Raw genomic sequence first — 25000 nt, forward strand, 5'->3', positions numbered from 1 at the left:
AACCAGTCTATTTGATTGTATGGACTATTTAAAATAATTTATCTCCAATTTATTTTTTCTCTTATAATGGATTGAATCCTAACATTAAAAGAAACAGTGTTTATATGTATAGAAATGTGTGTGTGTGTGAGAGAGAGAGAGAGCTTTCTGCAGTGTATTATGTTAAGGTTGAAACTTTATTTCTAAATAAACACAAGGAATATTGGTGTGACACAACTCTCCTCCAGACTAACATTATATCAACACTCCTATATCAACCATGTAACCTGCTCTAAACATGTTAAAGTTTATGCAAATAAAATATACAAATATTAGCTGAGTAGCCTGTTGTTATCAAGTTATTTTCACAATAAAATGCTTGTATTGCAATTATTTTTTTCCATACCAGACCATGTCTTTCCTGATGGATAGGTCTCTCAATCAGGATATATTTCTGCATTATTTTGTTTTTCCACTTGGTGCATAGATATAAAGATTTTTCTTGCTTCACACTTTTGAACATTCATTGTTAAGGTGACCATGGGTGAAACAGGGCTCTTCAGGGTGTAAACCGACAACCAAAAATGTTTGCCCTTGTGATTTGTTGATGGTCATGGTAAAACTAAGACTCACTGGAAATTGAAGTCGTTTGAAATGAAATGGGACAATGTCTCTTGAGTCTGTGTGATAGAGGCTTTTGTGCACTTTCCATCTAATCAACGCATCCTATGCTCAGGTCTCTTCTGTGTACATGTAATGGAGGCCCATGTTTGCATATCATCAAGTCTATTCCTTCTCTGTTCTGATATCACCTGAGCTCACCACTGATGCTTTGCAGAGGTCTTTCAACTGTCACCCTGATTTAGGTACAAAGCCAACAGTTTCAAGCGATGCACTCAGTCAATACTGGTGACCAGTACTTCATTTTATCAAATCCAAAAGGATGAAAGGCAAAATTGACTGTATTAGCATTTGAACTCAGAATGTAAAGTGCCAGAACAAATATCCAATGCATTTTTACCAACACTCTAGAAATTCTGCCAGTTCACAGCCTTGAGCCTTAATATAATGACTACAGCAAAATATTCATAATTTTACAGGTAGTAAGCAGTTTGTTTTTTAACATAAGTTAGAGGAGGAAGGGTAACTCCCATAACTTTTAACAGGGTTTTAATGATACGAGGGAAGAAGTTATCCTCATAATGGAGGCTTGATTCAAATGTTTGCAACAGGGTGGCTTCTACTAAAGGTATTTCAAAGGTCAAATGGTGGTATTAAACTAGGTAACAGATTAAGTCTATCTGTCAATCAAACTTCACTCACAAACTTGTAGTTGATTCAAAGCTATAGTAGAAAATACTTGCCCAATGTGCTATACAGTGTGATTGAACCTGAAGCCACATAGCAATAAAGCAAACTACTGAGCCATGCCTATATCCATCTTAGTCTGACAACCTTTTATCAATAAAGTTAGAAAGTATAATCAAGCAAATTATATTATGAAACTAATGAAATAATTCTTTTTTTTTTTTTATTAAATAATGTGAGTCATAGAATGTCATGAGTAAACAACTTGACAGAATACATAGGTAAATGAATAAATAAAAGAATAACTTGAGAACTGCTAAATGTTGATTTATTTTGACTAGTTACAAATACCAATTTTTGTAGGGGAAGGTATAGTTGACTTAGTAAATGTTACAGGTTATTATTTTGTTGACTCAGTGGTCAGGGGAATGAAAGACAAAGTCAATCTCAGTAGAATTTAAATTCAATAGAAAAAGAAATACATGCAATCCATTGAATGTATAATGTGGATTTATGTGGGACAAAAAAAAAAAGGCTTTAGATGATCATTTCATAGTAAAGTAATGTTATTATACTCAACATAAGTAAGCAAAAAAAAAACCAAAAAAAACCTGATTCAATTAAAATTACAAACTTAGTCATGAGACTAGTTATTTCATAATTTTTAATTCTGAAGAGGAAAAAAAGCAGAAATGGCAAGAGGACAAACCTGAAATTTTAATTAATTCTTTCAAATATTGGTACAACATTGATAATTTTAAGAGGAGGGAGTTAGTCGATTACAGTGACCTCAGTGCTTGACTGAGATTTATTAATAGCGAAAATTATAAAAGCAATGCCACTAAGTATTTTGTTTGATGTGCTAATGATTCTGCCAGCTTAACGCCTTGAAAATTCTAATTAAAATACATTAAAGAGTGAGTTTGATTTTTAGCAGTACAGTAACAATTCTGCACATGTTTTGGTCTTATTAAGTCTCATCAGTGAAGAATAACTTAACCATAACTGCTAGATCTTAGAATGACTAAAAAAAAATTGTGTGTGTGTGTGTGTGTGTGTGTGTGAATTAGCTGATGAATGCAGGATAAATGATCAGAAGTAATGAGCCTTCTTAATATTAGTTTCAAACTTTTGCACAAGTGCAGCAATTTTACGGAAGGGGCTAAGTTGATTACATTGATCCCAGTGTTCAGCTGGTACTTATTTTATTGACCTCAAAAGGATGAAAGGCAAAGTCAACTTCTGCAGAATTTGAACTCAGAACATGAAGACAAACAAAGTGCTATTAAGAAACTGTCCTTTACAAATCAGACATGATCTTGCAGTACAAGCCCATCCATCTCACACCAGTGTACAAGAGGTGAGAACATTAAAATGAGTGATGATAATAATAATTTTATAAGTAGTCAGATGCTCACAACTTGTTTTCAATTATTTCAGAAAAAATATGAGTGTCATAACTTCTTCTTTCAATTCCAATATGAAATAAGAAAAAAAATTTTTTTGCTCTAATTGTAGATTGAGAAATTGATTTCATAATAACATTTCTAAAATATTACGGAGATGTACTTGCATAGCAAGTGATTTGATCTGCGGTCGTGTGCTGAAACAAAAACAATCGCAGTGTGGAAGGTGTTTATAAGCCATTTAAAAACACACAAAAAACCGTTAGATTCACTTCAACATTTTTTTTACCTTTTACTCGATTTAGTCATAGGACTGTGGTCATGCTGGGGCATCATCCTGAAGGTTTTAGGCAAACAAACTGACCCCAGTACTTATTTCTAAAGTCAGTAACTAATTCTTTCGGTCTCTCTTTTGCCAAATTGCTAAGTTACAAGGATGTAAACAAACCAGCACAGGTTGTCAAGCGATGGGAGAGGAACAAACATAAACACTGACACACACACAAATTGCGGTACATATTCTAAAATTGGAACGATACAGAGAAGATTAGCATGGCCCCTGCGCAAGGATGACACGCAAATTCGTGAAGCGTTCCATATTTTCAAATCACGGTGGTGCACCAGCATGACCGCAGCCACTTGGCTGAAACACATAAATAAATATATATATATATATATATATATATATATATATATATATATATATATATATATATATATATATATAGGTGAGAAAGTTGGTATGTGAAAGCACGTGGTTGGATGTATAAAAGATAATAAGAGTGAAAAAACTACAGAAGGCTTGTGTTACTTGGTTAAAGTATATATCTAAATTATGTCAGAAAAATGTTAGAAAAATGTTAGAAAAAAGTTATAAAATCTTTTTGGTATATAAACATTGTATATATATATTACCCCGTCTCCATGTTTTGTCGTAAGGTCGCATTAGGTTCACCACGGGCTTCCACACAGTTTCCATTCATCAAATTCACTAACAAGGCATTGGTCAGCCTGGGGCTATAATAGAAGACACTTGCCTAAGGTACTGCAATGAAACTGAACTCGAAACCAAGTGGTTGCAAAGCGAGCTTCTTTACCACACAGCCATGGGCACTTCTTACATATGCATGATTCGCACTTTGATACCCTCATTATTACATAGCATAATGAATGACTCTGAATTCAATCCAAACCAAATCATTTTGTGTTTTAAATTTATTTGGTTATTGTTCTTTAGCCCTGAATTAAGCATTGCAGACCTATAATCAAAGATATTCTAGCGGTGACCACCCTTATAAATCTAAGCCGACATTGTCCAATGTGTTTCCTTTTTCGGATGTGATTTGAGGGAGATTTGGCTGCTATTTCTAACAGATCGAAAGTATAACAGCTCTTTCGTTGGCTCATACCTGTAAGGTATTTCAAGATGGATATCAACAGGAATAAAATCTGAATAAAAAATACAAAAGAAGTTAATAATCCAATAAATACCGAATACTTTTATAATAATTCTTTTTAAAAATATAGAAATATTTGAAACACCATAAAAACTGACAAATTCGTATTGGTGTGGGACGTTAGCCGACTAATAACTAAAAATTCATAGCGTGTTGAAATGACAGTATTAAAGATATTGATATTTTTTTCAACTATCTGTCTCACCTGTTAATACGGTTTTGGAAAAAGATATTTTCATTTTCCTTTTATATATATATATATATATATATATATATATATATATATATATATATATATATATATATATATATATATTATTTTGGAAATTATGTACGTTCTAACTTCATTTATGACAATTTTTAAAAAAATCTATCCCATACTTTAGATACTTGAAATATATAAGTAGGCATAATGATTTTGTGTTTCATGATTAAATATTGAAACTAATTATATAATTGCATAAACAATTACATGGTACGCAAATTACGCTTCAAATATTTCTTGCAATTAGACATACCGCTTTTTAGCTTAGAAGACATTTACTTTCATGTGTAATATTTTTCTAATTATAATTTGTTTTTATCTGATATTCAAAATATTTGGTCAAGGTCACTGACATGTTAAGAAGAATTGCAGTATTGCATATGTCCGAAGGGAAAAAGTAATCGATATAAAGAGAAAGTTTTAGAAATTATGTAGTAATTTTTGACGTAGGGGTGAAGTCTTAGACTTACAGAAAGAGAGGTGATAAGGAAATCGTGAAGTTTATGCCCTTGAAACATATCAACATTGATAAATTTGGTTTAGTTAAGGAAGTTAGTCGAGAAAGTCTACTTATAGATTTCGTAGTTGTCAAATTTATAACAGCAGCGCAATTGCGACATATTCCAGATTCCTTGAACAGGTGCCAATAAGTAGAGTTTCTAAGTATGAATTTCTAAATTACTGATATTTTCATTTCTTACCGTGATACATACATACATATGTATTATACACACACATATATATTATATATTACATATATGTATTTCATATATATATATATATATATATATATATATATTATACACACACACAAACATATATATATATATATATATATATATATATATATATATATATAGAGAGAGAGAGAGAGAGAGAGAGAGAGAAATATTATATATATATATATATATATATATATATATATATATATATATATATTGTGGTGCGGCCCTGAAAAGGGCTAAGTACCCGTTTCCCAGATGGAAACGGGTACTTGGCCATTTTCAGGGCTGCAGCACACGTCACATCGGTGCTAGAAACCAGAGAAACCAATCCCACCTAAGGCGTACTAAAATGGACAGCAGGTGGACTTCCGAGAGTCATGACACGGATGTGATCCGACCCCCACCTATAGTGTCAGGAGTTAGGGCCGAAACACTTTCTTAAAGGGAGTTTCTCCTCTGAGGAGCACCTGCTGTTACGCTCTCCCCGAGTTTCTTTCCACTGTAAATATTGTATTTATTTATAAATATTGTTTATATATATATATACTTTATTTAAAAGCAGCAGAAATATAACAAAAAAACCGTTACTCTGAGTTTCACGTTCCCGTTCATCGATGAACGGGAACGTGAAACTCAGAGTAACGGTTTTTTTGTTATATTTCTGCTGCTTTTAAATAAAGCATATTACTCTACCTCTGGTATTTGAGTACTCTTTTTTCCACCTTGTTGCACATTTCATGTGCTTACTCCGGTATATATATATATATATATATATATATATATATATATATATATATATATATATATAAAATACAAAATGGGACAAGAAGGCAAAACATCCGGACAGTTTGGTGATACAAAAAAACATCCAGATAGACGATACAAAGAAAACAAGGACGGCTCATTCGAAGTTTTCTTTCCTCGGTCGAGTACCAGATTATATATATAGATATCTTAAATTCACCCTTAATTTATATGGACTCGCCTAAACTGAAAAAATCAGTCACGTGTTTTTTAAGAAAATATACTAACAAACGATATTTCTAATAATAGGCAGACACATTCGTGTTTTAAATACTTGATGAAATACGTCATCTAATTATATAACGATATAAACAATTTCATTAACTTAAAAAAGCAACCCCTATTTGTTATTAAATACATATTTATTAATTAGACTGTCTTGTGTTTTAAAGAAGCCGTTAGTAATTTTTTTGTTATTAATTATTACTAATTGATTCTCTAAATATTTTGAAGTTACATAGTGCCTCTAATAAATTATACATTTACCATATGATTGTGATCAAATGTTTCACCACGTTAAATATTACCATATTTACTGAATAGCATGTCTTCAGTGATTTAACCGAAGTTTCACCTGTTACTGATAGATGTTTATCATCTACTTAAAATCACTTAATAAAATCACCTCTTATATAACGGGTTTTACTTCCGATAGTGTCTACATATTTTTCGTCGACCAACTACAGAAAATCCATTATTTTAATTTTAATCTTAATCTTTGTTTTAATCCCAGACCTTGTCATTATTATCGTAAATGTTTAGAGTCGATTTAGAAATAAACACCTATTTAAACGTATATACAATACCAATATAAATATATCACATTTTTGTAATATAATTTTATGAATGTGCGAAAAATATTTCGTAAATAATCTCTATAAAATGTAATTGCGAAACAAACGGAAAACCTGACCGTTTGGGCCTTAAGTTTTTTACATCAATTTTAAACCGGTGGAATACACTTTTGAAATACTGACAAATTGTTGGCATAACATTTATAGAAATACGGTTTCGTACATTATATAAAATCATTTAAAATTTTCGGTGTTCACAAATTTTGTTATGAAAAGCTTTATTTCTTAATCATTTGAATGTGAGTCTGCTTTTTTTAAAGTCGTTTTGGAAGAAAACTGCACCATGTAGTGTAATTACTTATTTTCGAAGCACTCTATCGACAAAAGAGAAATGAAACTGAGTCACTGACTCAGCTAAGACCCATATTGGTTATCTGAAAGAAAAAGAAAAAAACTTACACCACTTAGGGTTTGCAAGGTCACCTAGATACGAATCACATGTTACTGAGCGAAAACCGGTGTTTTCGACTTAACGAGTCGTTATTCCTAATACAAATGATTTCTTTTGACTAAGCGTACACATACATTAAAAACAATGCCTCTCATTTACGGAGATGTGAAAACAGAATGCTGTGGCATTCATGCTTTTCACAATTTCACCGAGATCTACTGCTTCCTCTATGGTGTTGTCCATCGTTGTTATTATAACACTATGTACCTCTGTTAGAAACTGATTTTGATGCTTAAAAAGTTGTGCAATACCACAAATTACATAATTACATGAAGTAATCGTTAAAGCGATATTTGGTTACTACCCTTTTGTTCCACCAGGGTGAACTTTTACCTTTTTTGAGGTCGATAAAATAAAATACCAGTCAGGTACTTGGGATCAATTTAATATTCCTATTAAGCAACCAAGATGTGAATGGAATTATAATAAAAGGTGCAAACATAATTTGTAATTAAGAAATTTGCTTCATGGAAATATAGTTTGGGGTTCAGCCTCTCTACATAGCACCTTGATCAACTGTCTTCTAATATAGCATTTCGTCGACCAAAGGCAGTGAGTAGACTTGATACATAAAAACTGCCGATCGCATACATCATACATATATACATACATCTATGTATGTATATATATGATTGTTTGTGCATGTGCGTGTCTGTGGTTGTTAATATATTTGTGCTTTTCCAAAGATTGTCTGCTGATTGTGTTCCTTCAAAGACGTGTGAAGGAAAAGATCTCTTACGTCAAAAACGAGTAAGAGTTAGTGACAGGAGTGGTTTAAAGCTACACTATCACCAGTAGTTTATTTTTATTTGGAAATCTTGAGATGTGAAATTTTAAAAAATGGCAGTTATACTTATAAGAAATAGATGATGATGACGATGATATCATTTCATGTCAGCTTTCTATGCTAGCATGAGTTGGATGGGTTGTCACACCCCTAGTCACTTTCCATTGGGAGTTACTGCTTCCAAAGTCTAGACAACCATTCATGTCATATGGGTTGGTTTCTAGAATTGGGTGTCCTTAATACCAACCACTTTATGGTGTAATGGGTGCATTTATTCATGATATAAACACTAGAGACGTTGAATAGTCCTCAACGAGAGAAAATTAGAAGGATCTCATAACTATTCTTTCTCTCCTCATACAGAAAACCATGTAACAGTATGAACTGTGGAAGGATCAATGATAACAGAAATGAACAACTGAAAAGGGAAAAGCAATGACATTAGGAAGAAACACATGTGTATACATATTTTCTATGTTTCCTAAAATTTCACAGTCTTAAGATTTATGACTTCGGATGGTACTGCTAGTGATTATGAGGTTTTAAACTAATAGTTCTCAAACTGGCATATGTGAACCCACAGAAGTATGCATATGAAATTATTGGGGTATTCCGATGAAATTGTTGGGGTAGGCAAGGTTTGTGGAATCAACTATATGCAACTCATGTCAAAAAAAAAAAAAAATGTGCAGAGTGTCTTTTATTGTTCCCATTCGTTTATTGTTGTGAATAGGGGCTTTTTGCAGTTTTTATAATGAAAAACAAATTTTGTTCAAGACTATCAATTGAGAATAATTTGTGTGCCACTGAAATTGTGCTGAGAATTGAATTACAAAATGACAAGGCACTTTATCCATGGTACAAGCAGTTCTGCCATTCACTGTCCTAATAATATCATGTTTCTAATTTAGGCCAGTACTTTTTTAAGAGGAGAGTGGGATGTTAGTAGACTTTATCAAGCCAAAGTAATCCTTCTTATTGAGGATATAAACTTTGAATTAAATTAAATTGGTTTCTTAAAATTGGCACAGGATTAAAAATTTTGGGTGAGTGAACAAACAATTATATCCCATTATTTTGCAGGTACTATATTTTATCCTCCTTCAAAGAAAGAAAGGCAAAGTTGACAACAGGATATGAACTTGTTAAGTTAATAAATAACACATGTTTATTGTTTGGTCTATGACGTCTGTATACTATATTATCTATATATAGTATGCTAGTGCTACAAGACATGATGAAGAGACATACCCAAAGAAAAAGTTTGACGAACCCTGGTTTAAACAAGTAGACATAATTAAGTATATAACTGTACTGAATCTATACTTTATACATACACACACACACACACACACATACATACATAAATACATACATACATACATACATATATATATATATATATATATATATATATATATATATATATATATATATATATATAATAAATAATAGGTGTGGTAAGTAGTTTCCTTACCAACCACATGGTTCCAGGTTCAATCCCACTGCGTGCACTTTGGGCAAGTGTCTTCTACTACAACCTTGGGCCAACCAAAGCCTTGTGAGTGGATTTGGTAGACAGAAACTGAAAGAAGCCTGTTGTGTGTATATATATATATATATATATATATATATATATATATATATATATGCATATGTTTGCGTGTCTGTGTTTGTCTCCCCACCATCACTTGACAACCGATGTTGGTATATTTACGTACCCGTAACTTAGTGGTTCAGCAAAAGTAGCCAATAGAATAAGTACTAGGCTTACAAAGAATAAGTCCTGGGGTTGATTTCTTTGACTAAAGGCGGTGCTCCAGCGCAACCGCAGTCAAATGACTTGGCCTTCGTAGGATTTTCGAGCGAGATCGTTGCCAGTGCCCCTGGACTGGCTCTTGTGCGGGTGGCACATAAAATACACCATTATGAGCGTGGCCATTGCCAGTACCGCCTGACTGGCCTTCGTGTGGGTGACACGTAAAAGCACCCACTACACTCTCTGAGTGGTTGGCGTTAGGAAGGGCATCCAGCTGCAGAAACTCTGCCAAATCAGATTGGAGCCTGGTGTTGCCATCTGGTTTCACCAGTCCTCAGTCAAATCGTCCAACCCATGCTAGCATGGAAAGCAGACGTTAAACGATGATGATATATATATATATATATATATGTAATACAAATAATAAATGAATATATGCATATATATGTACATGTATGTACATACTTACATCTACCTCTATATATAGATGCATATCTGGGTACAGGACATTGCAAACAAAGCGTAGACAAAATGATAAACGAGTACAGAAAACACACAGACCACATAGGGAACATCTCCTTCATCAGCTGCCCCCATTCCAACACAGGCGTTTCGAAGATATATATACATACATATATGGGTACAAGACATCACCAATGGTGCATATAACATAAAATATGCAAACAAATGAGGGGAAAATGAGTGAAATACATAAACAACAAGAAAAAAATGGAAATCAGGATGAGTAAACACAGAGAGAGGAGCCTTCATCAGTTGTCGGCTGTCTATCCTCTCCTCATTTCAAGTATTCAACAACAATATCAGTCTTTAGAGACAGTTGCTCCCATAAATTCTAAAATAGAATTTAGGATTTATGGAGGGTCAAATTTGGGAACAAAAAAAAAAAATGACAGTGGAAACATACAAGGAAACCAAATGAAAAAAAAACATGGAGAGTCATTAGACCAGAACAAGAGGAAAATAGTGAACGCTAAAGCGAAAAAATAGAAGAGAGAGAGATAAGCACGCCTGTGCAGGAAAAGAAAGATGAACAATGGTCACATGTGAGCAATGAGAGAGAGAGAGAGCTGAAGAGTCATTTCTCTGCGTTTACTTGTCCTGTTTTCCATTTTTTTCTTGTTGTTTATGTATTTCATGTTATTTGCACTGTTGGTGATGTCCTGTACTCATATATGCATGTATATATATACACACACACACACACACACATATATATATAGATATATTATTGTTAAAGAGGACAACAAATATTAAGGCAAGACAAACATTTCAAGTCATATACAATATTATTATTGGAAAAAATTCAAAGTCTTACAGCTGTTTCTGGGATATTCCGTCATCAGAGACAAATAGGGAAAAAATAGGGAAAAAAATAGGGAAACAACAGGGAAAATGAGAATAGTATATATTGAGATGACAACATAGAGGAAGGGAGTAAAAGAATAAGAAGATGGAAAGAAAGAAGAAAATAGAAGCATAAAAAGTTCATAGTTCAACTTTCTGAAGTTATAGAAACAAGAGCATGAGTCCTTAGGTGCAATCCTGTGTAGATCCATGAGCATAACTCCTTAGGTGCAATCCTGCATAGATTCATGTGGGTTAAAATTCTGATATAGTAGACATCTCGAGAAAAAAGACGTGAACATATCAACGTTCAATAACAGAATGGTAGAAGGGGTGGCTATTAAGTGGTAAAAGTAAAGAAAAGAAAAGAAATAGAAAGAGAGGTAGATAGACTGAGGGGAGGAGATTTTAAGGATTGGTTATCCGCTGCATTGGAAATCTACAATGGCTCCATAACTACCGACTTGGCTATATATATATTATATTATTCATTAGTTAATTGAACGCAACACATCCATTTCCAAGTATGTGTATGTATATATATATATAAATATATATATATATATATATATATATATATATATATATATATATATGTGTGTGTGTGTGTGTGTGTGTGTGTGTGTGTGTGTATGTATGTATGTATGTGTATATATGCATCCAACATTTTTGTGGCAACCTCTTCTGCACTATGTCTGAAACAGCTGTAAGGGTATTATATGCATAAATTTTTTGTTTCTTCTCTTTCAATTACAAGGTTTTACCTGTGAGTCTACCTGTTTATATCACAACTATTATGAACCTAACATAGTGGAACTTTCACTGATCTTCTGTAATTGATACTCCTTTATGGATTTGTTTTTTCTCTAAGTGTTGTTAATATGTCATAATCTGACCCAATATCTGATTTACCTGTCTATCCTTTTGTTCTGTTATACATACATTTATGTGTGTGTGTGCGTGTGTGTAGGTGTAGTGGGAATGGAGAGTCTTGAAGATGACCCAATGTCTGGATGACCTGCAACTGCCACTACTAAGGAAAACATTGACAACATATAGTGATGGAGGACAGGTAACAGACTATAAATCAGTCAATGCTATTTAGTATATCCCATGTGAGAGTTTAGAATATTCTGCAACATGAACTTAACATGACACAGGTTTCCGCTTGGTGGGTGCCATGGCTTCTGACACTTGATCATAAGCACTCCAGGCTGATCACATCACGGAAGAATCTGACATTGTTTGAGGCAAATCTAGCTTTTTTCTTTGAATGTTTCTTAACCCAGGATAAATGTTGGGTTTATCACTTTGAGCTACAGACAAAGAGACAATCCATGCAGTAGAAACATACCTCCTCACCTGCTCTAAAGAAGGTCATGGTCATTTAATCTGCAGCGAAGGTGCTGGCTTCAGGTTTTTATGATACAAAAGGCACAGTGTTTATTGAATATCTTCAAAAGGGCCACACAATCAATGGCGAGTACTGTACCAACTTGCTGGGGCAGTTACAAAAGCTATCAAGATCAAATGAAAGGAGTCTTGTTTCATCAGAACAATGCTCCAGCACATAAGCCCTTGGATTAAATGGTTGCTGTGCGTGACTGTGGTTTCCCAATTTTCCTGATTTGGCCCAATTTGACTATGATTTGTTCACCAACATGAAAAACACCTGGCTGGGAACCAGTATCACTGAGATAATGATGTCATATCTGCTGTTGATGACTTTTTTGACCAACAGAATGAAAGCTTCTTCACCAATGGGATTCAAGCACTGCAACACCAATGAAAGAAGTGCGTGGACCGCAAAGGGGACTATACTGAAAAATAAACCTCATTTGGTCACATTCCATGAGAGTATTGCGGTCAGCCTATGAACTTTGCAGCTAACCTGAAAGACGGAAGATGGAATATACGAGAATTTATTATTAATCATGACAATTGTTTTGACACATTATATAGATAATAATAATAAGCAGAAAATAGGTACGGCAATCAAAGACCTATAGGACATAAACACATTTCAGTAAAATGCTGAAATAATTACATAGTCAATAAATGCCTATTTATTGCAGGACACTGATGAAATGAAGATAAGATAGCATAACTCTTATGCAATTATTTTGACATTTTGCTGAAACACATGTGTGTCCTATAAAGCAATGAATCCCATGCTTATTTTCTAGTTGTTATTATTATCATTTCTATTATTTGGTTCATATTCCAAACACTAGCCTATCCTGAGGTTGATTCTCCACATTATACTACACTGGATACTGGAGTGAAATGTGGAACCCACTATTGAGGTTGATCTTTGACTATGTGTTGCACTTTACTGTGCCTTTTTATATGTGTGTGTGTGTGTGTGCATATACACTTGGGAAAGTTTATACAGACACATACACACATATCATCCTCACCATTGTGATCATTATTTAATGACTATCTTCCACGCTGGAATGGGGTTGATGGTTTGGTAGAATTCAATAAGTCAGCATTGAATTCCAATGTTTACTCTGGCATGGTTTCTACATTTGGATGTCTGTCTTAAGCCAACCACTTTCACACTATGAATATATATATATATATATATATATATATATATATATATATATATATATATATATATATATATGTATGTATATATATATATATATATATATATATATATATATGTATATATATATATATATATATATATATATATATATATATATATATATATATATATATATATATATGTATATATATATATATATGTATGTAGGGGAGAATTCACGAAAAAAACAACACACGAAGACAGGTGGTGTAAACAACAAATAGATGTATTAGTTTAACGCTCAGGAATAGAGAAAGTCTTTGACATTTCGAGCTACGCTCTTCAACTGAAAGGAACATAAAGAAATAAGGAGAGAAACAAGGAGAAAAAAATATAAATGTAGTGGTCAGCAATCTATCATGGTGAAAAATATATATGTATGTATATGTTTATAAATGAAATGTTTTAAGAGGAAAATTAGGTGTAAGAAGCATCAGATGTTGTATGCAAGAGAGATGACTGTGCTGGTATGGCTATGTGGTGTGTATGGAGGACAGCTGCTTAAAAAAATGCCGATCTCTAATTGTGGAAAGAGTAGACCCAGGAAGATGTGGAACGAAGTGGTGAGAAAGGATCTTCAGAAGCTGGGCTTCACTGAGGAAATGACAAGGGAGTTGTAGTGATTTGCTGTACTGGAGAAGACACATCAAGCTAAATAAAATAGTGGCCATTCCTACATATAGACATGTCCTTTGCAGGTGCTGGTACCATGTAAAATACACTCATGTCAGTGTTATGTAAATGCACCTGTACCAGTGGCACATATGAAGCACCCGGCACATTCTGTAAAGTGGTTGAGGGCATCCAGCTGTAGAAACCATGCCAAAACAGACAATTCTCCAGTTAGCCATCTCCTGTCAAACTACCCAACACATATCATGATGATAATGATGATCTGTATATATATTTATTAATTCATAAAAGAATATAAGGATAAAAAATCATGATTTTTATCAAGTAGTCAGCATGCTCTGTGTATTGTGTTGATAAAAGAAAAAAGTTTATTTTTTGCTTTAATCCAGAAATTAGAACCAATTCACAATTAATGTGTGGTCTTTTTAATTTTCTCTCACTAGCCCGCTTTCAGCCATGTGTATATTTAGCTGGAGTTTTTGAAGGTATTGGCACTTCAAGCATGCTGGAGACAGGTCGTTTTCACACTATCTCCCTTGATATAATTAAATAAATAAATATATATATATATATATATATATATATATATATATATATAATAAATGCTTGTTCTTGTGTATAGTTATATATAAAACAGTAAAACATTAACCTTTTTCTTCCTATATTTCTATTGAAATACAGTACTTCATTTCAACTAATTTTGAAAAATAATGAAGTATGTTGTAAAACAGTTCAAATGCTTTTGATCTGTGTCAGCATAATATAATAAAGTATTCCCCTGAAAAATCATTGCGGATCTGTACCTAACATCCACTGCAGCAGATGCAAATATCCACAATAATAAAACATGTAGGGAACAAGTGATATAAATTGCACCTTATGTTTATATTTTTTCTTATATTTGCTTTGAATACCATAACTGGTAATACTACTAAGCACAGTAGTAGCTACACCACTTTGCTTAAAGTGAGCTGGATGATGATACTCTACACAGAGCTCTTTGATTTGGTTCTGTTTGATCAAATATACTAGCTTGGTGCTCTTAAATTGGATTAAGTGTACTATCCAAGAGTTCAGACCATAGAGAACTAGAACAAATACATGCGGCATCTTTTCCAATTCTGCCAATCACTCTAGATCTTAAATTTGATACAGTATACTGTCTTTAAGTAGAATGAAGAACTATAACATGATTATAAACTTGCATTACATTGGCAAACTTTTGGATCATGCACTAGCCTATTATTATTAATATTATTATTATTATTATTATTATTATTATTATTATTATTATTATTATTATTATACTGCATTTCATTTTATGATTAGTTTTCTGATTTTTATATTTTGAACAACAGAATCTGTAAAAAAAAAATTTTGGCCAAAACGTATTTCATGATATTTTCTTCAGCAAAAAAACTTTTCAAAATCTATCGTTTTGTCTGAACTGTTTTGTAACAATTCAAAATGGCTACCTAATGAATGGCAATATTAAACGAACGTTGTTATGTAGTTTTAACGACAGAATTGTATTATAGCCTAATGACAAGCTGCGTATGTGTGTGTGTGTGTTCATTTCGTCTGTCTTTACATTCTGATTTCAAATTCCGCCGAGGTCGATAAATTAAGTACTAGTTGCGTACTGGAGATCGATCTAATCGACTGACCCCTCCCCACAAATTTCAGGCCTTGTGCTTAGCGTAGAAAAGATTATTATTATTAATAATCGGCTGAAGTGATAGAGTGACTCAAGGGGGGGGGGGAGAGCTTCGTGCATTGACACTTGTTAGACACAAAGCCTGAAATTCTGCAAGGTGAGGGTAGGTCGATTACATCAACCTCAGTGCTCAACTGGTACTTATTTTATCGACCCCGAAAAAATGAAAGGCAAAGTCGACTTCGACGGAATTTGAACTCAGTACATAAAGCCGGATCACGATTATTATCTTTTTTTTTTTTTTACAGGAAAAGAGCATTATTTTATTAAACATTATTTTCTTTTCATAATTTTCTTTTATACATCGATTGTTGCATATTCAAAAGCATACTTAATTACATAAATATTCCACATTAAAATGTATATCCTAAACAGAAGAAAATGTAATCATGAACGAAGAAAGAAAAGAAAAGAAAAAAATCTCCACACTAAGTGCACGCGCACTATAAGGATCAACGAGATTTATTGAACACACTCGCGGTATTACCGTGGACGATGTAAGGTTAACGCATTGGAACAGACAAGCATTCTAACTGGTATTAATAATTAAAGAATATATTCAGTATATATAATACTCATGTTTCGGGTTATATTTTCCTGTTTGTATCATCAAACTGACGGTGTTATTAGAGATATTCTAATGGTAAAAAAAAAGACAATGTCTACAATATGCGTTTGTCTAACTCTCTAAAAATCATTCATTGTCGAGAATGGGTGTTACTCTGTCTCCCTAAATGCCATTGCCTAATAAGCAGTCGTAAATCCTCAAACCTCAATCAGCTTTTGATTAAAAAAAATTCTTCGTAGTTGCAAAAGGCTTGTTCTATAGTAAATACAAAAAAAATCAACATTTACACACAAAAAAAAAAGCTTATTTTGATTATGAAGAAATGATATTTTCCTATTATCAAATCCTGAACATAAACCGATTTGACTTGAAACGAAAATGTTTGTAGAGTTGCTGGAAGTTTATCTTATCGTGCAGTACCCACCGAATTGTTTTTTTTTCTTCAGTATGTAGTAAATATAATCAACTTCAGATGGAAAGTATACATTTGCGAATGTATGGCGGGCTTTGAACACATAAGTGTAGGCTCAAAATTAAATAGATAACTTACCCACCCCCTTAGGACATAACTTATAGGACTACGAGAGATTTATGATCCCTAATTTCTATCTCGAAAACGACTGGTAGAAATAACAGCAAAATCCCTATAAATCGCATCAAGCCGTCTAAACGAAGGACATAGATAACGAGCCTTAGACATGTCGGATAAAAGACGAAGTGGTTAGACTTGGCAGAATCAAGAAAAACACAAAAAAAAACCACATGGAAACGTAATAGATTTAATATTTTTTGTTTCATTGTTTTATTTAAAGAAGGAAACGTAATTTTTTCGCATACGAATGCCATTATGTAAATTGTATTGTCACCGTATCTAAGTCATGTATTCAAAATATCTGTTTAATGTTTGAAAAATCTAAAAGAACAATCTTTTTCCCGAATCACAAGAGTCAATCGTGGTCAGTGCTTATTCCCGGTGCTCATAATATTAAACGGATGGCAAGCATTGCTTTGTATAGGATTCTTGTCTACCACCGCTAGATTTTTTTCTGTGAAGAAGGCGGGTTTGAACTCATCAATTCTACAGAGAAATACCTATTGTTGTAACCCATTTAAGTATACTGAAAAAATTCAAGTGTCATGACCTCGGGTGATGCATTTGCGGTAACATGATCCTAATCTTTGATCTAGTTTATTTTCTCTGCTACACGAACAAATTAACTTCAAAATTTCCCCTCTAATAAAGAAACTCGAGTCTCATGCCTATACAGAATAGAAGGTAGTTGTAAAGCCCAGACCAAGCCTGATCGACGGATTCGTGTAAGATGAAGGCAAAAATAGTTACAAAAAGGTTAAAGAACATCGTTACATTTCATGTACATATCAAATAATGAAATAATTAATTTACCGTAAATTATTGTATGAGTAGTTATAAATATATACGGAAATTTTACGGCAAACTATTATTTGTTTAATTATTTCATTATTTGACATGTATATGAAATGTAACGATTTTCTCTAACCCGTATTATGCCTTTTTGTAACATTATTTTTGCCTTCGTCCAACACTATCTGCTTGATCAGGGGTTTACAACTGCTTACAGGCATGAGACTCGAGTTTCTTTATTAGAGGGGGAAATGTGAAGTTAATTTGTTCATGTAGCAAAGTAAAGGAATTAGATCGAAGAGTTGTTTCACTTAACTTTTAATAGTAGTCTACTTAAATAGGTTACTACAAGAGGTATTTCTCTGCCGCAAGCAGTGATAACATTGTACAATTGATGAGTAATTCGTTAGTTTATGTACTAAGTTCAAACCCGCCACCTTCGTAGAAAAAAAAACATCTATTGGTGATAGACCAGAATCCTGTACAAAGCAATACTTGCCATCCATGTAATATTATGAGCACCGGGAATAAGCACTGACCACTATTGACTCTTGTGATTCGAGAAAAAGATTGTTCTTTTAGCAATGGAAACTGGTTTCAATCTGATAAAGTAATGAATCAAATATCTATAATTGGTTAACACAATGTAACTTCACCAATTATAGATATTCAGTTCATTACTTTAAATGAATTAAAATTCGAAATTCTTCTTATCAAACCCCAGCTTAATTGTAAACACAATATTTTGACAGACAGGTAACCGTCGAAGGGTTAAAATAATTTCTCGATGATAATTCAGAACTCGATTCCAGTTTCTGTTTGGAAATATTCTGTATCTCTTATGTCCCTGAAAAATGCAAGAATATCATTATATTCCATTCTCTTTTCCTTAAATTATTTACCCAAGCCAGGAAAAACATCTGGGTTGTCATTTCATGGATGATGGGAAAAGGCGCGATAGACTCTCACTTCGCTCTTGGGCTTGAGGCAGATGCCTAGTATGGGACACCACTTCGCTTCGTCTTGTAATGGAGGTGGGCGTCACTGCAGTCATAAATGAGCGAAAGAAAGTACTCAAATACTATAATCTGTCGATAGAACTCATAGCTTTTTAAACAATGGTGGATTTGGAGGAGGTTTTTTTTCTTTTTTTTTTGACATTGTTTTAGTGTCCGCCTCATTGAAACATCAAATGATGTCCGGAATGTGTCTGGATGTACCAGCATCTCAACGTGGCGATTACCTGCAGTTAGTTATACTGCCAGTTTTCCCTGGCGTAATGTGCAATGAATTCGAGTGTGCATGCTTCTATTTTGATCATTTATGGAGATCCTTTTTCTTTCTTTAGTTTCAGGATAATATTCATTTAATCACTTGGATCCCATTTACTTAGAACTCTTTCAGAATAAATTAAATAAATAATATTTTATATATTGTGAAAGATAAAATGTTTAACATTTTATTTTATTTGTCTTGTTAGTGTCAAATATATAAGTTTGCCTCGTCGCTTATTCCGATTGTTTACAAAATAAACCTCTCCGAAACCTCGTGGTTGATTGGCGCGAACATTAAGCCGGCGCACAATCAGCTGTCTACTATTTAGTTTGATCCTACGGTTCAAATTGATATAATTGAAATAAAAAAAAGAAAAGATTTTTAAAAATCTGTTCTTGATACAAGAGGGTACTTTGAACTGATATAGCTACAGAAATGCAACAGTATATTCTTCGATCTAGAAAGTATTTTAACTACAAGCTATGCTGATAGTTGAAATAAAAACAATATTATGAATATAGCCTGACGTAACTGGTCGATAAAAATCGTTGCGTTGGCATTAACTCCGTGCAGCTGTGCAGTTCTTATTGATATATTGAGTTGTTTTATCGTTAAAATAATATGTAATCATCAGGAGTTTGAAAAAACAGATTTAGAAATAAAATTAGTTATTTGAATTTGCTTGGATGCATTATTTTCATGTCTTTATTTAAATCCATACAAGCACAGAATTTTTTTTGTAGACAAGTTTTAAGTTTACACCGCTCTAATTTCCTCAGTTGCAATTTTCAGGCGGGAAATTGAAAAGAAAAAGTGATATTAAAACTTTAAGAATTAATTCGTCATAAGGTATTAACATACACGCAGCAATGGATCACTCTGGATTTAGAAAAAACAATCAAAAGAACTTTGTAATTAGCTCTAAAGTACCTGATGTAACGAAAGAAAAACCGTGTTGGCTTGGAATAGATGAAGCTGGGAGAGGCCCGGTTCTAGGTATGTCAGCACAACAGTTGTTTGATGTCATTCTTATTAACGTTTTCTTCGTCTTATTTGGTCATAGTTCTGTTGGAACATATATGTGTTGTGATTTAGATACTCTTTATAATATTTAGAAATTTTCTTCGTAAATTATGTGATTAAATTTTTCGTTGTATATAAATCGAATTGAGCATTGATTTATAAATTGGAGCCCTCTCCCCCCCGTTTTTACAAACTGGATAGGGGAAAAGATAAATCAATTGGTTAGACTTTTATGTATTAACGGCATTTACTTTGTTACTACAAGAGGTATTTCTCTGCTGCAAGCAGTGATAACATTGTCCAATTGATGAGTAATTCGTTAGTTTATGTGCTAAGTTCAAGCTCGCCACCTTCCTAGAAAAAAATATCTATTGGCCGTAATCAGAATCCTGTACAAAGCAATACTTGCCATCCATGTAATATTATGAGCACCGGGAATAAGCACTGACCACTATTGACTCTTGTGATTCGAGAAAAAGATTGTTCTTTTAGCAATGGAAACTGGTTTCAATCTGATAAAATTTACTTTGGAAAAGTCAATAAATAACGCATTTGTCTGGAATAAAAAGGCGAAGTAAAAACAATGTTGAAACTACAGTACGTAATGCACAAAAAACAAACAAACAAACAAAACTGTTGAAATGCATTTTCTAACTGCGAATAGATTTTCACTTAATTGCAAGTATCTGCAGTTTTTCACTCTTATTTTAATGGGTTGAAGTAAATAAGCAGAAACAGTATTTAAATATTTAAAAACAAATATATAAAATTCTTGAATACTAAGTCGCATATCCTCAATTTTTGTAAAGGTTGACCATAAAAACATGTACCTGATAAAATGAAAATTTAATTTTAATAGCGGGTGTGCGAGCGTCGTTTTGGAAAACCAAACAAGTCACTCTATCTTAGGATACTTTATGCATGGAGAACATGTAGTCAAATAGGATAATGTAGTGAGTTGAAAAATTTTGTTAAAATTATACTACGAGAAAAATAGAGAAATAATGGCTGGGGTAGTTGAGGCTGGGAACGCAGATAACCAGTTATGCCTACTGCATAAAAAGTTAATAAGAAAGTATATTTTGGCATAGTTGATGTAGTAAACTAAGAATTATAAACTTTCACTCTTAGCGACAAGAACACTTATTATCTGATTGATTCTGGTCAAAACAAGTAAGGGAGACAGGCATAACTACAGGGACATCCCGGTATATGAATTAGGCTGCTGTTGGAAGTGAGTCTTATCTTTAGCAATGTGGTGACAGTTCTAAGCCCTGTCAGCAAAGTATAATCAATCAGTTTTAATGATTAATTCTTATCAAGAAAGACAAGGGAACAACTACAAAATTCATCTTAAAAACTGAATGAAGTCCTGCTGGATGTAACAAATCTGATATCTGGTAAGTGTGGTGATAAATTCTGGACATGTTTCATCTAATCAGAGCTTCCTTCAACAAAGCATAATTTAACCAGTACTTGGCAGTTCCTGGACGACTGAGAGAATAAAGATTTTAAGTGATTAAACATTCACTGAATAGGCAATCTGAAATAATGACTGGGGGAAATTTTCCATGGATGTTTTCTGTATTAAGAACATATAGTTGGATTGGTGTAAGTAAGTACTATCTTCAGTTCTAGGACTCTTTGGGCTAGTTACCATGGTATATAAGTGACCAAGATCTCAGCATTTCCTCTGAATAGGACCCCAGTCCATTACAAGGTTATTTATTTACAGCTGAGTGGACTGGAGTAATGTGAAATGAAGTGTTTTGCTCAAGAACACAATACTCCCCAATTCAGGAAGCAAAACCATGTTCTTGTGATTGTGAGTGTAGCACCCTAACCACAAACCACATGCCTTCACTTGGGTGTTAACATACATAATTAATTTGGCACAGTAACATTAGCTAACTGTTTCAAAGATAATTCATGACTAATTTGTTAGCTTGCTGTCTTATTAGCTGTTGATGTGGTATTATAGTTTAGAGAAGAGTAGGCATTGCCACTCTGATTTGTCTTTGATATCCTGCATAGAAATGAAGTTTTGAATGATGCTTACAACCCAATGCTTTAAGTAACTCCTCACAAAAATGAAATTGATATCAAATTTATGTCTGGTAAATATTCTCTTTGAGTGAAGAAAAATGTCTTAATTTTTTTCTCTGAATCCTCAGAGTTGACTACATTTTCTAATTTGAAAACAGCAGTAGATATTTTGGTCCATAATTTTGTTTTTTCAGCAATTTGTTGCAATGATTTGAACTAGCTAAAGAATATACTTTACTGCACTATTTGTATAAGCACATCAGCACCACCACTCAGGGCTGTTTCCTGTCCCCTAAACTACTGGCAAGACACAGCTTTTTGACATCCTTAGGACTGCATCCAGGAAAACACTGGTGATTTCAATTACTCAGAGATTGATTGGGAATCCTTTCACTGGCTGCAAAGCACAAATGATTTTCTTGACATAGTACTGGATTCATACAGGTCTCAAGCAGTCACCTCCACCACAAGAGGTAACATCACTTTGGATCTGTTCACCATTGCTCCTGAAGCTGTTATCAGCATAACTGTCAGAAAACTTTTAGGCAACTCTGACTGCACTATGATCATTGCCAATCAGTCTCTTGTGGGTAGAAAGAAATCCACCATCCCTCTAGACTGCTTGCTTTTATAGGAAGCCTTAATGTACTGAATTACGCACCCAAACTGCTTGCATTTCATGATTCTAGAGATATCAGCACACCCTTAATTTAATCTGAGTCGTATGCAGAATATCTACTGCTTAAACACATTAGAGACCCCAAACATGCAATATGGGAGATCGCAGCAGTCCATCTTGACAGGAAAGAATAAAGGATGCTGAACATGAATTCAGATTACACAGAACAAGATAATAGAAGGTGCAACAGAGTGTCCAACCATATTAAGCAGGTGACTAAAAAAGGCAATACTTGAACAACATATAGCAATCTATCCAGATAATAAAGTGTTTTGGAAATGTGTGCATTCAGAAGAGAGGCCTCATTCTCTAGTTGGCCCTTTTTGTAATCCCCACACAGGTCAGATTAATGGTCCCAAAGAATGTGCAGAACTTATTGGCTGAATGTTATACTGGCATTTTTATTGTTTAAAATTCAAATTCCAAAACATTTGTTGCATTTACTCCTGCAATACTGCACAAATGTATGCACAACTATGCCTCCCCTGGTTTTGATGGGCACTTCCTGCTAACTAGCTTTCACTACTTTTCAACTTCACTTTCATAGCTGTGTTACCCTGGAACAGTGGAAAATTACCAGTATTATTTATCCCCCTGTTCTAAAACTGAGCACAAATCACCTGTTAAGTACCATCCAGTCAGTCTCACAATCTATATTGCCAAGTTAATGGAGTCCTGTATTCGGATGACTCTTGAATCTCTGGAACTCTCATAACCTTATTCATCCCTCATTGAATTTATCTCCAACTTCATCTGCTGCAGCCAACTCAACAAATTTCTTGAAAACATCACCTGAATAATAGTTGGCAGCTCATGGATGGATGTTATCTGTCTCCACTTCACCAAAACCTTATTGGGAAATTTTCTGCAGTGGGTAAGGAAGGCCAATCTTTATAACTGGTCGAAATCCTTCGTTCTAGGTTGAAAAGAGGTAGTCATTATACTAGGACGACATTCTACAGCTTTTGTGATGACATACGGTTTCCTCACAGAGTCCTGTCTCTGTTGCCTGTTATTTGTTGCATACATTAATCAAATAGATGCTGATTTGAAACATGTTACTGTGTTAAAATATGCAGATAATATTAAGCTGTACCTTGCAGCAACAAGAACAAATCTTTCCTGCTGTCTTACCTGGACACAGTGCAGCAATGAATTACTGACTGGCATCTCAAGTTCGCTGTAGTGTATAGTGCCCCACTATAGATTTTTGGAGGAAAATCCTAGAATCTACTTACTCCCTCTACAATGCCAATCTTAAACAGTCTGCTGGTGAACATGACCTAGGCATTATTATCATTAATAATCTGTGTTGGACAAACCACGTTTCTAAAATTGAGTGACTCATCAGCTGCCTATTTATCATCATCATCATTGTTGTCGTTTAACGTCCACTTTCCATGCTGGCATGGGTTGGATGGTTTGACTGAGGACTGGCAAACCAGAAGTGGGTGCTTTTTATGTGCCACTGGCATGAGGACCAGTCAGGCGATACTGGCATTAACCACACTTGAATGGTGCTTTTTATGTGCCACTGGCACGGGAGCCAGTCAAGCGGTACTGGCATCGGCCACGACAATGACTTCACTTGACTCAACAGGTCTTCGCAAGCACAGTTTATTGCCCACTGATTGAAAGGTGCTCTTAAATGGGCTGGTTATGTTGCACTGGCATATTTAAAGCTATATATTTATATATGGATATGGTACGTCCACATTTAGAATTTGCATCTCCACTCTGGAATCCTGACCTTGTGCAGAGTATTGGTCTATTTGAAGCTGTGCAACCAGATGAATACTCTCTGTCAGTCACTTAAAATATCTTGAATGTATTGCTTCTCTGTGCATTGATGTCCTAATGTTTGACATTAGCTGCTGACTTGGTAGAAGGCTATAAGATTATTCACCATCTTTCTG

At 33.8% G+C, this 25000-nt stretch overlaps 1 protein-coding gene and 1 non-coding gene across 3 annotated transcripts in view; both read left to right on the forward strand.

Moving 5' to 3' along the window:
• Positions 1-3191: 3191 nt before the first annotated feature.
• LOC128247151 (U6 spliceosomal RNA) lies at positions 3192-3297 on the forward strand. Its single transcript, XR_008263564.2, has one exon. It is a non-coding gene; the product is annotated as a U6 spliceosomal RNA (small nuclear RNA).
• A 13227-nt stretch (positions 3298-16524) lies between these two features.
• The window catches only part of LOC106875975 (ribonuclease H2 subunit A), an 86367-nt gene continuing 77891 nt past the window's right edge, over positions 16525-25000 (forward strand). The window contains exon 1 of one of the 2 annotated variants that reach the window (XM_089347357.1): positions 16525-17447. Coding sequence is in view for 1 of the 2 variants with exons in the window: in XM_089347356.1 (XP_089203482.1) it covers positions 20206-20332 (127 nt within the window). In the remaining variant the exon portion in view is untranslated. Of the gene's footprint in view, positions 17448-19896; positions 20333-25000 lie in introns of those variants that run through there. The other variant, XM_089347356.1, reaches the window with a different exon arrangement.

This window comes from Octopus bimaculoides, chromosome 2 (genome assembly GCF_046866305.1).
Source record: "Octopus bimaculoides isolate indiv1 chromosome 2, ASM4686630v1, whole genome shotgun sequence".
Lineage (NCBI taxonomy): Eukaryota > Metazoa > Mollusca > Cephalopoda > Octopoda > Octopodidae > Octopus > Octopus bimaculoides.